Source organism: Palaemon carinicauda, chromosome 21 (assembly GCF_036898095.1).
Source record: "Palaemon carinicauda isolate YSFRI2023 chromosome 21, ASM3689809v2, whole genome shotgun sequence".
In the NCBI taxonomy this organism is placed as follows: Eukaryota; Metazoa; Arthropoda; class Malacostraca; order Decapoda; family Palaemonidae; genus Palaemon; species Palaemon carinicauda.
The window spans coordinates 100,007,065-100,022,064 of record NC_090745.1 but is presented as its reverse complement, the minus strand read 5'-3'; the positions used below and the strand labels follow the sequence as shown (position 1 = coordinate 100,022,064).

The following is a 15,000-nucleotide window of genomic DNA, read 5'->3' as shown; positions in this document are numbered from 1 at the left end:
TACCATGGTCTTTCACTATGTTGGGTTAGAGTTCTCTTGCTTGAGAGTACACTCGGGCACACAATTCTATCTAATTTTCTTCCTCTAGTTTTGTTAAAGTTTTTTATAGTTTATATAAGAAATATTTATTTTATTGTTGTTACTGTTCTTAAAACATTTCATTTTTCTTGTTTTCTGTCCTCACTGTGCTATTTTCCCTGTTGGTGGCCCTGGGCTTATAGCATCCTGCTTTTCCAACTAGGGTTGTAGCTTAGCAAGTAATAATAATAATAATAATAATAATAATAATGATAATAATTGCATATATGTATATATTCTGTAATTAGTAAATACGCAGAGTAACAATGTAACAACAAATTCTAAGACTTACATCTCCCACTCCTTTTAGACCAGTTAACGAAGAAAGCCACCTCAGTCAACTGACCACGTAAACATAATATTGCCTTTTCAATGATAAAGTCTGCCACGATGGGCGGATCTGATACAGCGATCGATAAACCTAGTCACAAGGTCTCAGGACCCCATTGATTTGATTGCAGATTAATTATTATTATTATTATTATTATTATTATTATTATTATTATTATTATTATTGCTAACAGAGCTACAACCTTAGTTGGAAAAGTAGGATGCACTAAGTCAATAGTCTCATAATGGTTTCTTACTTGTTGTGCTATTTTGATTATTAAAAAAAAATGAGTTCATTCTTCGGTATGATACACGAAAAATATTAATAAAAACACCGTGTTTATTTTTCTTATTATTACGTAGGTAAAAAGGTAGACAATGAACGTGTCCGTATACAGTCACTTGATCTAATTGGCTTTGAAGTTTCTATTAAGATTATTTCTTCAGAGACTAAATTTAATTGATATCTGTGAAATCCTTCTTGATTTGTAGATTCAGCAATCCAGTTTACAATCGTCCATACAAGAACGGAACTCCTAAATTCATTATGGTAATGCTCTTTAGCGTTACTATTTCGAGAATAGTATATAGGCCTATGTATGGGAAAAAGCCTTTAATGATCGGGTTAAACGGTCAAACGGTACGTCGAACGCGGTTCGACAGACAAAGGTTTGAAGTGATGTTCTAACGTGTGAACGGGGTTCATCGAACGGTTAGAAGAAAGACTGTTCTCGCCTGACTTTTGTGGGCGGGGCTTCATTGCCAACAAGCCTTATGCATTTGTGGCCGACTCCACCGCTTCGAACCGTTTGACAAGCGGGTTCGACAGCCGGGTTCGACGAACCGTTCGGCAGTGCAAACCCCGCTTTTAACAGTACATATCAAAATGAACCCAGTTAATCAACTTGCTATTTTAATTTCGACAGTCAATTAATTCATGCATTAATAAATAATAAATGCTTGCGTTCGTCACTTGAGCTGTCTTCTGCATTTATAAGATTCACCAGCTTGAAATCTAATGATCTCTCTTTGTCCGAAAATGCATTAATGGTACTGGAGATGCTCAAATGTTAAGGATTTATAGATAATAATAATAATGGTATTAATAACAGTAATAATGATTAAATCTGAAAATTAAAGGCGAAAATATGAAATAAAAACCGTTCTTTAACATACATTTAAAACCTGCTAGGGTTGTAGGTTAGCTAATAATAATAATAATAATAATAATAATAATAATAATAATAATAATAATGATAATAATAATAATAATTATGATAAAAATGGTGATAATAATAATAATAATAATAATAATAGTAATAATAACAATAATAATAATAATAATAATAATAATAATAATAATAATAATGATAAAGATGATAACAATGATAATAATAATAATAATGATAATAATAATAATAATAATAAAAACAATAGTCCTAATAATAATAATAATAATAATAATAATGATAATAATAATAATAAAGGTGATAATAAAAATTATAGTACTACTACTACTACTACTACTACGACTACTACTACTACTACTAATAATAATAACAGCCAATATCAGTAGTACAACCTCCCACGGGAACAATGACATTGCTGTTGCACTGCAACGCCCCTTCAGTGGTCGCTAGTTCTCGCCAATCCTCAGCTCGACGTGATTAGCTATCAATTATTCTCAGGATTTGGTTTTTTTTGTGATATTCTCACCTTTTTTTTTTTTTTTTGGTTCAAAACTGAATATATTTCGCCCGAGGGATTACCTGTGATTTCCCCTTTTGTGAATTTATTTATGCATTATAGCGTTACTCATTAATTAGCAAGCATGAGTAGAAAAATCGATGTTGGTATAGACAAACAAATGCATATGTATATATATAATTAAATATATACAGTATATATATATATATATATATATATATATATATACTGTATATATATTTATATATATATATATATATATATATATATATATATATATATATATATATATATATATATATACTGTATGTGTGTGTATTACATGTACAAGTATGTAGCATTACAGTAGTTTGTGTGTCTCAAAACACATAGGTAAAATTACATTTCAATCAGATGGGGAGTAAATGCTTAATATGTAAACCAGACCATGGCATCTCCCCTATATAATAAAGAGAAAGTATATGGGTATATATTTATTGTATACATATATATATATATATATATATATATATTTCTTTCCGGTCACGCCAGCTGAAAGTCGTATAACTACTCGGTCTCTCTCCGTCCCTAGGGTGGGGGGAAAGGGAGCAGTCATACCATATTGAGAGAGTTTGCAGTTAGGAAAGGGGTTGGATATGTGTGTGTTTGTGTGTGTGCATATCTAGTTAAATATCTAGCCGTCATTATGACTAGTCGCGTATACTAGTAAACAGAACAGTTTTGCATTGACACCCTTCTTGATTCCAAAGCTCGTTGTCTTGAAAAGGTCTTATTATGGAACTCGGTAAACCTTTGTGATTCTCACTCTGCTTGTCTTTGTCTGATGGAGATAACCTTTAGATGCCGCTCTTGAGTAGCAGAGGCAAGGATGTACAATGCCCCCGAGACTGATCAGCGACCAAGCCCTCTCCACCAAAGGTAGGACTAGGGAGAGCCAAGCAATGGCTGCTGATGCCTCAGAAGATAGACCTACATGTCCCCCAAAACCCCCAACCTTAGGTCACAAGGTGGCAGACACTAAAGGAACTATAGTCTGAACGGGACTCAAACGCCAGGCAAAGACGTTACCAATCAGGCCATCACAACCTTTCTATAAAAGACACGAAAGTCCGCTGTTTTCATTGTACTCCAACTACGTATTTCTTCATATTTTTCTCGGACCTGGGTTTCCATCGACCTCCACTATTAAAAATAAATTAGACTTTTCTGACAAAACTTGGAAAAATTTAATTTTTGTTGTCCGATACGAAGACTCGCTATTAGTAGGCCTACTGACGAATGGTTTAGATTTGGATGAATTCAGCCTAAAAAGGGAGATAATTGTTAGCATAGGAAGCTATGGTCTGAAGATATCACAAGATATCACTTACAAATCCGTTACATCTGTGAATAATGAAGTCCAAAGTGATACGGTCTCACCAATCCTGATACTCTCTCTCTCTCTCTCTCTCTCTCTCTCTCTCTCTCTCTCTCTCTCTCTCTCTCTCTCTCTCTCTCTCTCGTTAAATTAGACTTTTCTGATAAAACTTGGAAAAAAAAATTATTTTTGTTGCCCGATACGAAGACTCGCTATTAGTAGGCCTACTGACGAACGGTTTAGATTTGGATGAATTCAGCTTAAAAAGGGAAATATTTGTTAGCATATGAAGCTATGGTTTGAAGATATCACAAGATATCACTTACAAATCCGTTACATCTGTGAATAATGAAGTCCAAAGTGATACGGTCTCGCCAATCCTGATACTCTCTCTCTCTCTCTCTCTCTCTCTCTCTCTCTCTCTCTCTCTCTCTCTCTCTCGTTACGCATTAAAGCAAGAACCAACGGTGAAAATGTGGTAAAAGTTTCATACAAGAGAAAAATATGTAACGGGTATAATCAGAGAGCCCTAGAGCAATGAGTCTTGCCGATGAACATTTGAAATTATGTTAAAAGATACCATCTTTCTTTTAACAAAATGTAAAGAAATCTTTCCCATATTGTAGGTTTAGTAGTAGGAAATCGATTTGTACTCTCTGGTTGTTGTCTTTGCGCAACTGATTTGTGAAATCACTTATGAATTCAGTCATATAATGGCGAGTTACACTGATGCAGATAATGATACTCTCTCTCTCTCTCTCTCTCTCTCTCTCTCTCTCTCTCTCTCTCTCTCTCTCTCTCTCTCTCTCTTTATATATATATATAGGCCTATATATATATATATATATATATATATATATATATATATATATATATACATATATATATATATATATATATATATATATATATATATATATATATATATATATATATATATATATATATATATAATGAGGAGGACATATAATGAGGATGACAGAAAATAGATGAACATTAAGAATAACAGAATCGGTCCATAGAGACTGCAAACAAGGCAAAGGAAGGAAGAGAAGACGATGGGTTGACATACTACGAAAGTTTGCGGGATTGGACTGGCACAGAAAGCCCATAAACTGATGGGAGTCAAAGGACATCTCTGAGGCCTTTGTTCTGCAGTGGACTGGTGGCATCTAATGATTATGGTGATTTATACACACACACACACACACACACACACACATATATATATATATATATATATATATATATATATATATATATATATATATATATATATATATATATATATATATATATATGTGTGTGTGTGTGTGTGTGTGTGTGTACACATATTCAAATATATTCATAGATTTCTAATATTATATAGATGCAAACACACACACACACACATACACACACACACACTAAATATATATATATATATATATATATATATATATATATATATATATATATATATATATATATATATATATATATATATGTGTGTGTGTGTGTGTGTGTGTGTGTGTGTGTGTGTGTATGTACATTTAATCGCAATCTCTTTGATGTCTCCATCATACACTGCGACGGTTTTCCAAATATTCGAATTCCATGAGGATAATATTTATATATAATTGAGATGAATTTATCATACCACTATTTCTTAAATATGACAAAATGCTCACATTACAATTTTAATTGAATATCGATTTCAAAATATTTTAGCTGCTTCATCGGTGGTTTAAGTTGGCAACTGTGTCATCTCTTGCGCAGTTGCGCTTCCTGATCTTCTCTTGTGAACAGGATTGTTGTCTTGTTGACATTTGTTACGAGGCGACAGTGTGACTTGTGAAAGTTTGGTGCTATGGTGTGGACGTCGTCATCTGCGTACCTTTTAAATATCTCCTTTAGCACACCTGTGTACTCGTAAGTAGTCTACATCCAATATTTTGGAGCCTTTGTAGTTTGTTACGACAGGCCTGAAACCGCCAGAAAATCGAGTAAAAAATGTCCGAAATCGGCCCTTTTTCAAGGGAATGATCACAGAATGAAATAGTATTCACTAGTTTTGTAAATGCTTGTCACAACAATCTACATACCAGGACAGGGTCGCGATCGAAAGAAAAGAGAGTAAAAACCATCACCTATCGAATTTTTCACGGGAAGTTTAACAGAATGAAATAATGAATTCACTAAATTTGTAAATGCTTCCCATTGACCTAACGGGGGTGCTATCCCCCCCCCCCCCCTGCGACCCCCCAAACACTGTCGCTATCATACAAACACCACAAACCCACCTAACCTAACCTAGTAGTTCCCTAACCTAACCTAGTAGTTCCCAGGTCACAACCCCTCGGACCCCCTTCGTAAGTCACTCTCCTACACAAATAAAAAAAAAAAAAAAGCTATGGGCAAAACTCTAAATTATATCTTTAAAATGATAAAATAATTTCATATTATGGTATATCGGATCATAGTAAAGAACATCTTTCCCATAAGGAATAACGATTTGGCTAGTAATAAGAAGGATATCGCCTGGCCCAACAAACTACATTCTACTCAAATGTTAACCCTGGTCAATGCAATAAATTTTTCCCCACACGTACAAGTGGTAAGCTGCAGTTAACTCTGAACGGCATAGGTCTAGTTATGACAAACCTTCTCTCTCTCTCTCTCTCTCTCTCTCTCTCTCTCTCTCTCTCTCTCTCTCTCTCTCTCTCTCCTGTATGCATCAGTGCTGTATTGGGGTCTAAGCAAACGTTTCTTCGGTCCCTAACTACAGTATATTGTTCTACATTATTTCGGTTCATGCTTCCTTTCTTCCATCTTCCTGTCCAATATCTGCTAACTTTTACCTTTTAGTGTAACTATTGTTTTACCCTAACCTTTATCTTTTAGTGTAACTTGTTTTACCCTAGATACACTGCCCCCGTGAATGGCCTATTAAGCCCAAATACAATATATCAAAATCGGTCTCACACTGGCACGCATCTTCAGACACCGAGGAAAGAGGAGGAACCGATCAGATTCCTCTCCATGATTCCGGTTGCATATAGCGAATTAGAATATCAATGGACGATTGTAAAGGATTTTTCAAAAAGAAGTTTATTTATTTTTTTAAAGATTAAATGGGAAGACGTTTCACAGGTAACCAACGTTTACTTAGTCCTACACATAACAAAGCCTAACGGTAAATACAGTGCTTGTCAAGATATCTCATCATGTTTCAGCATTTGATAGTACTGCATAAGTATAGTAGCAATTTGAATATATATATATATATATATATATATATATATATATATGGTGTGTGCTTGTGGTTTACATATGTAAGCCTTTTGTGTTCAGTGTTACCTGCCATTAAAATTGCTTAGTGGTTGGTCGGCCTATTGGCTGTTCAACCTTTTTTATGTTTTAAACGTATTAATTATACAACAGCATTAAGCAATATGTATATATATATATATATATATATATATATATATATATATATATATATATATATATATATATATAAGTGCTTAATGCTGTTGTATAATTAATACGTTTAAAACATAAAAAAGGTTGATTAGCCAATAGGCCTATTGGCTGTTCAATCTTTTTTATGTTTTAAACGTATTAATTATACAACAGCATTAAGCACTTATATATATATATATATATATATATATATATATATATATATATATATATATATATATATATATATATATTTATATATTATATATACATACATATATATCTAATATTTTTTTCAATCTCTTTTCGTTCTAATCGCGTTAAATGGGACATCAAAAAGGAAAGAGTTTACGGACCAGTGTTATACTTGACTAGGTTAGTACTGGGAAGGATCCGATAATGTCAGAACGTCACTATTATTTTTCATTGAAATAATTTCTTATGTCTGGTTCTGTATGTAAAATTTCTCTCAGCTAATGAAACACTGTATGAGAGAGAGAGAGAGAGAGAGAGAGAGAGAGAGAGAGAGAGAGAGAGAGAGAGAGAGAGAGAGAGAGAGAGCAATTATCTTAGTTGTAATACAGGTTTATGAAAATATTGAATTTGAACACTATTTCACTCATAGTATGTTGCTAGGCTCGAAAGCAATCCCGGTATTATTAGGAATGCTTGGGGTCTTTATCTGTTTTGTCACGCCGCCAATAGATGGCTCTGCTACTCTTGTGATTTCGTAGATGACGTCACAAACTAGATTCTGGAGGGAAAATCGGGCGGCGGCCTCTCAGGACAGGGAGCCAGCAGTGTTGCCATTTTAGCAATTTTCTCGCTAGATCTGGTATTTTTTCATTCAATCTAGCGGGAAGAAAACGAGTTTAGCGGCTAGCGGGAAATTTTAGCTTTGTATGAAAATTATTAGCGGTTTTCTGGATTTTTTCCCTAAAACATGTTCTCATTAATTATGTTATTCCAATCCAATTCACAAAAATCAAATTGCAGTAGAATTTTAGGTACTTGATGCTTGTATTTACAAGTACCAATTGCTACAAAGTTACCTACTAACATACTATAAAGGTATACTCATGATTCCTACTGAAGTTTGTTTTATCCCTGCCAACCAACGTTTTCCTATCTGTAGATGTATGAACTATATATAATTTTCCACACACACACACACACACACACACACACACACACACACACACACACACACACACACACACGAGGAACATACAGCTTAGTGTTGATTTTTTAAGCTCTGTAGAATATCCGGTAAATCCAGAGGGTCCAAGCCAAAATCTAGCGGTTTTTAGGGTTCTGGCTGGCGGGAACTGAAAATTGTTGATGGCAACACTGATGCCTGTCTGAGGTGAGGGTCCGGTGACTCCGGTCAGTCTGGAAAAGCAAATTTCAGTTGCCACTGTTGCGTTCAAATGACCTAACCTTTAAGACGTGGTAAGTGTACATTTTTGTTGTCTATGATGAAAATACTACTCTATTTGCTTTCACGCGTATCTGAGCATCAGGTGATATATTTTTTACTTCACGTTTTGATCACCTAATTCTGAAATATTTTCTTTAAACATATGAAGATATCCTTGCTTTAAACTGATTACAAGCAATTTGAATAGATTCGTTGGTATTGTCAACAACAGTCAATCTATTTATTTTGCATCATCGTGTAAAGACATTTAATTACAATGAAGGCTAAGTATTTACTCCAAAGAATGTATGATTCATAATCAACCAAAACTTTTTTAGAGGCCATTCGTACACATAGTAGGCCTATTTTTCTTTCGAGCTGTTTAATCTGAAAATTATTATTTGTTATACATTAGACATAAAACAACTAATTGTTCAGGCCTGTTAAACATGTACAGTATTTCATTGAAGGTATACTCAAAATACTTCTTAAAGAAAAAAAAATTGTCTAGGCTTATAATTGATGATTCCTCGCTACTACAGTATGCTATTCTGTGAAACTGTTTATATAGATGTGGATGCTTTTGTCATTGGCAAGGATAGATTAAATTTTAGACATATGTATACTTTATTAAAGGCAATACCATTGAGTGTTTTTTTATCTCTCTTTGAGAGTTCACACAAACAGCTATTTGGCCTGTGCAGACAGAAGCATACTGGGACTATAAAATCCAAAGGAACAGATTCCATTTAGACCGAGTTGAACTGTTGTAGACTTTAGTAGGACAAGTCGCATTGGTATTGGTAAATTTTAAATTTCAGCTTCGGCCTACTCCTGTCTGCACCTGTCGAATCCGTCACCTGTTTGGACGTCCATAATTACTTACTTACTTTTACTTTTACGGGTTTATTTCTCGCCCTCCGTCAGACACTAAAAGTCTGTTCAGGCGGGCCTTGGTGTGTGAAAAAAATAATTTATTTCCAGTTAATATTTTGCTCTGTATCTTATATATTGTATGAAAGTTTGTTCTTAGGATATAACTTTATTTCAGGTTCCAAAACAAAAAAAGATTAAAGGATGATACAAGGATGGAAAAGTTTGGGCACTATCTATATACCCAATTCTTGGTTCAGACCAACTGCTGCGGCACCATTTGACAACAGGACCAGCTTCCTAACCTCGCTCTTCCGCTACAACTTGCCAAGGATATTCACCATACCTTCCTATCTTTGCAAGGTAAAAGTTTTAATTTTTATCCATTTCCATTTCAATGCGAAATTTTTTATCTTTCTTTCACAGATTCTAGTTATAAGAGATAGTCGATAATGCTAGACCTATCTTTGGGTGATTAGTGTGGGGACGTACGGCCTACCAACTCCAGAGCTCGATCAATATGTGTGGAGATGTAGTAAATTTACATAATTTAGGACTATATTGGAAAGGTGTTTGTACCAGTGCCGACAGCCCAAAATAAAGCTGGCGTTCAAGTTATATATACATCTCAAACTAACCTGACAGTAACAAAGCTTATCAGTGTTTACATGAGCAAATTATTAGGTGAATTATTTCAGAGTTGTTAGACCTATCCGGAGTCGAGGAGATGCAACTGGTTAATCTGGTAAGCGAATCGAATAGCGACAAGATCATTCGAATGCTTGGAGTTTTTATTTTATTTTTATTTACCTGTAGTTGGCAACGCTTTTAACTGACTGTCTGAGGAGCTGCGCTCGAGACTCGGGCCGAACAAGGTGAACAAAAGGGCTTGTTCTTTTCAAAGTGAGAATGCTTGTGTTCTCAAGCGCGGTTACTTAAGCTATTCCTGAAACTGGTGCAGCAAATTAGGAATTTAGTTATTAATCGACAAGGAAATCCTTATCTACGTGGTTTAAACCTTTTCAAGATACTCTCTCTCTCTCTCTCTCTCTCTCTCTCTCTCTCTCTCTCTCTCTAGCGAGTGTAAGGGAATGAAGTACTTTTTAACGGGGAGAATAGCCCAGTGAGGAAAAGAAATAAGGGAATGAATAATGATTAGTAGCTAATTTTAAATTCTTTACACACCGGAATTTTGCTGTGCATTGAACCTTCCGAATTGTTAGTTTTGTCTGTGTTCTGTAATTTCATTGTGTTGTTGAATGCCAGAATTTAAAGCTCAGTATAACTAACCTTGGTAGAATTGATTGTACGATCTGTCGAAAGTAGTTATCTATGAATATTGCATTATTAACAGGTATATGCTTAGGTATGGCTAGTTTGAACACAAACTTTAATGTTTTATAGACTTCATTCTATGTAAAACCAATTGCTGTAACTGTCGATGGTTTCAATAATGTTTATATCGTTAATTATTTGAAGTTGAATAACATTTGATCATTCTCATTTACGTAATGTAATAATGGTGTCAGTTTATGAGACCAATTTTTCTCGAACTTCCCTGAGATTCTACCACACGGAAATACACACACACAATGTATATATATATATATATATATATATATATATATATATATATATATATATATATATATATATATATATATATATATATACATACATATATACATATACATACAGTATATACACTGCATCTTCCTTTAATGGCAGAGTTTTTAGGCTGGTCCTATGATTGCAAAATAATGGCATTCTTCTGTTCACGGATTAGATGATATTTTTTCTCATTCTAGGTTGTGGTAAAGTTATTATAACATTGGTAAGAAAAGGGTTAATTTTATTATGATTACATAGCCTAGTTTGCTATGCTGGTGAGGAGAATTAGATCAAAAAAACAGATATTGGTTAGTAAAAATAAAATATTCAAAGGCGTCATTAGTAAGGAGTAAGGAAAGGTCTATAAAGGGTTGTAATGGTGGATTGAAAGATTGGAAAATAAAAGTCAATATACAAAAATTATAAGAATTCAGATAGGAATGGCTGACTCAGTTGTTCAAGCAGTTTGGCTTGCGGGTGAACTTACTAAGTTGTTGTATGAACGACTAATGATAAGAAACTTTACTGCGCAGGAAATTATCCACGATTAATTAAGCAGTTGAATGATAGAATCAGAAGTGACTGATGTGTTCTTTTCTAGAGCCCCCCCCCCCATGTTATGAGAAATGGCTCAATGTTTTAGGTATATAGCATCATCATCAGCCGTTACTAGTCCACTGCAGAACAAAGGCCGCAAACATGCCCAACCACTTGTGTCTGTGTATATTTTTTCTATGCCAGTCCACACCAGCAAACTTTCTTTGTTCGTCAATCCATCGTCTACTCTTCCTTCTCGTGCTTTTTTTGTGATCTCTAGGGACCCGTTCGGTTACTCTTTAATATCCACCTAAAACTAGATTGAGTGACAATATCAAGGAGATGTGCGGGCTAACGATGGTGGAGTTGGAAAGGAAGGCTCAAGACCGGAATGAATGGAGATGTTTTGTGCAGAGGGCCACGGCCATTCGACATCGATGATGATGATGATGATGTCAGTTATTCTCATTATATGTCGTGCCCATGACAATTTATTTTTCTTACATATTACAATATCCTCTACTTTAATTTTTCTCTTATCAATGTTGCTCCTTTTCTGTCTCTTAGTGTTATTCCTATCTTTATTCTTTCCATAGATCTTTGAGATGTAACTAGCTTATGTTCTAAGGCTTTAGTAAGGCTTCAAGTTTCTGATATATTAGTTGAATCTGGTGTGGTCATCTGATCAAATACTTTTCTTTTTAGAGAAAGTGGCATTTTAATTTTCATAATATAACTTTGTTTACCAAATTCTCTCCATCCTATACTAATCCTTCTTTTAATTTCGGTTTCGTGTCCTCTGGGTACACTTACTGTCTGTCTTAAGTACTACAATGTCTAGAGATTCGTCCCTAACTTAATTGTATGCAATTTCATTGAAGATTATCTTAGTTTTAATCATAATCAATTTCAGTCCTATATTTCTGCTTTCTCTGTTCAAATTTTCTATCATCTTTTGCAATTTCTCCCATGATTCACAAAATAAAACCGTGGCATCTGCAAATCTTGAGTTGTTAAGGTATTCCCCATTAATAATAATCCCTACATTTCCCCACTCTAAATTCTTAAAAACTTCTTATATGCATTCTGTGAATAATTTAGGAGAGATGGTTCTCCCTGTAACTCCTTTCTCAGTTGGCACATTCTCACTATGTGTAGTTTTAGGATGCTGTATATCCTGTATAGATATCTCCAAGTGTTCTTACATAAGCATCGTCTACTACTACTACTACTACTACTACTACTACTACTGCTACTATTATTATTATTGTTAGTATTATTATTACTTGCTAAACTACAACCCTAGTTGGGAAAAGAGAATGCTATAAGCCCAGGGCTCCGACAGGGAAAATAGCGTAGTGAGAAACGGTAACAAGGAAAAATAAGATATTTTAGGAAGAGTAACAACATTAAAATAAATAGTTTACCCTAAAGCAAGATAACTCTAACCTAAGACAGTGGAAGACCATGGTTCAGAGGTTATGGCACTACCCAAGACCAGAGAATAATGGTTTGAATTTGGAATGTCCTTCTCGTAGAAGAACTGCTTACCATAGCTATAGAGTTTCTTCTACCCTTACCAAGAGGAAAGTGGCACTGAATAATTACAGTGCAGTAACCCCTTGGGTGAAGAAGAATTATTTGTTAATCTTAGTGTTGTCAGGTGTATGAGAACAGGGGAGAATATGTAAAGAATAGGCCAGGCTATTTGGTATGTGTGTGTATGTGTGTGTGTAAGCAAAGGGAAAATGAACCATAACGAGAGAGATTGATCCAATGTAGTACTGTCTGGTCAGTCAAAAGACCCCATAGCTCTCTAGCGGGAGTTTCTCAACAGGTGGCTGGTGTCCTATTCAACCTACCACCTATATTCTTTGTCTTTGAAGGGCTTTCATTACTGCTGAGGATTTGACAAAATCAAAAGGTTTCTCATAGCTTATAAATGCCATACATAGTGGTTTGACATAATTTGTTGATTATTCTATTAGCCAGTTAATTGCATGAATATGGTCAGATATTGGATACCTACTTCTAAAACTTGCCTGTTCACTTAGTTGATCAAGGTCTAGTTGTCTTTCTATTCGGCATAATATGACCTTTGTAAATATTTTATATATCACGGAGAGTAAACTAATTGGGCGGTAATTTTTCAGGTCTCTTGTGTCCCCCCTTTTTTTTAATGAGTAAAATAATAAAGTATTTCCAAGTTGTAGGTATAGAGCATTCTTGCAGACATTTGGTCTAGAGTTTAGCGAGTTATACTATTACGAAATCTCCCCCATCTAATTTATACATATATATATATATATATATATATATATATATATATATATATATATATATATATATATATATATATACACACATATATATATATATATATATATACATATATATATACATATATATATATATATATATATATATATATATATATACACACACAGTAGGTTGGCCAAGGTATCAGTCTCCCATTGAAATACTAGCGCTAGAGAGTTATTGGGTCCTGTGACTGGCCAGATAATATTACATCAAATCCTTCTCTTGTTACGGCTCTTTTGTTTTTCTTTTTTTTTTGCCAGCCTACACATATACACATCGAATAGTGTGCCCTAATTTTCACACATTCTCTTTTTAATCATACACCTGACAACACTAAGCTGAACTAAAAATTCATTCTTTACTCAAGGATTTAACTACTACGCTGTAATTGTTCAGTGGCTTCTTTCCTCTTGCTAAGGATACAAGAGACTTTAGCTATGGTCTTCAGCTCTTCAAGGAGATGGGCACTCCAAAATCAAACCATAGGTCTCCAAAATTGGATTGTGCCATAACCTCTGTATGATTGTCTTGCACTGTCTTGTTTCCTTCATTTCCTTTCCTTACTGGGCTATTTCCCCTGTTGAAAACCTTGGGATTATAGCAACCTGCTTTTACAACCAGGGTTGTAAATTAGCTAGTAATAATCATTATCCTGACACTCTTATATTTACACACTTATATATAGGTATAATCTTAAGTATATGTATGTGTATAGTAAAAGTTAGTAGGAAATATTGAAATATTTTAGTGCCTAACGCTTTCGTGTATTTTAACCTAATATCTTCAGGGTACATTACTATTATGCTAGTTAGCCGATAAGAGTTTTCTTTCATTTTCTTATTGCTCACTCATTAACGTCCTTCATCTGTAAATCACTTTGCAATGTACCATGAAGAGGTGAATAATATCTAAATGCAGGAAATTGTTAGTTGAAGCTCTTTGTTAAATTTCTATTTTTTCTTCTTTACTTGCTTCCGTTTCATCATGTAGCTGGGAGTACGTGTTTTATATTGCTACATTAACTTCGTCAAATTTTTCTCTTATTATAGGAGTGTTTATATTCTTTCTTAAAATTAGTTTTTCTTTTTATTTCCTTAGATCTGGACAGATTTTACTTCTCACCATTCTATGGTTGCTTGACTTTAACTTGTGTAACACTTACATTTTTAACTAAATTAAGTTTTTAACTAAAAAAAAAAAAAATCTATTTCGTTTTTAGTTTCTCCATTTGGGCTTCTCCATATCCATTTTGTATGTTCCTTTTTATAAGAAAAACTGTACATGATTTAAAAATTTTTCATTCAGCAATTTCTTCAAGCAT

At 34.0% G+C, this 15,000-nt stretch overlaps 1 protein-coding gene and 1 long non-coding RNA gene across 2 annotated transcripts in view; one reads left to right on the top strand and one right to left on the bottom strand.

Annotated features, from left to right (window-relative positions):
- Positions 1-438, bottom strand: part of LOC137614720 (uncharacterized) — a 4,869-nt gene extending 4,431 nt beyond the window's left edge. Inside the window, exon 1 of the mRNA XM_068344396.1 lies at positions 371-438. Coding sequence (XP_068200497.1) covers positions 371-372 — 2 coding nt within the window. The 5' untranslated portion in view covers positions 373-438. The remainder of the gene's footprint in view (positions 1-370) is intronic.
- A 4,854-nt stretch (positions 439-5,292) lies between these two features.
- The window catches only part of LOC137614719 (uncharacterized), a 114,591-nt gene continuing 104,883 nt past the window's right edge, over positions 5,293-15,000 (top strand). The window contains exons 1-2 of the long non-coding RNA XR_011039134.1: positions 5,293-5,383; positions 9,388-9,572. This is a non-coding gene — a long non-coding RNA (uncharacterized lncRNA). The remainder of the gene's footprint in view (positions 5,384-9,387; positions 9,573-15,000) is intronic.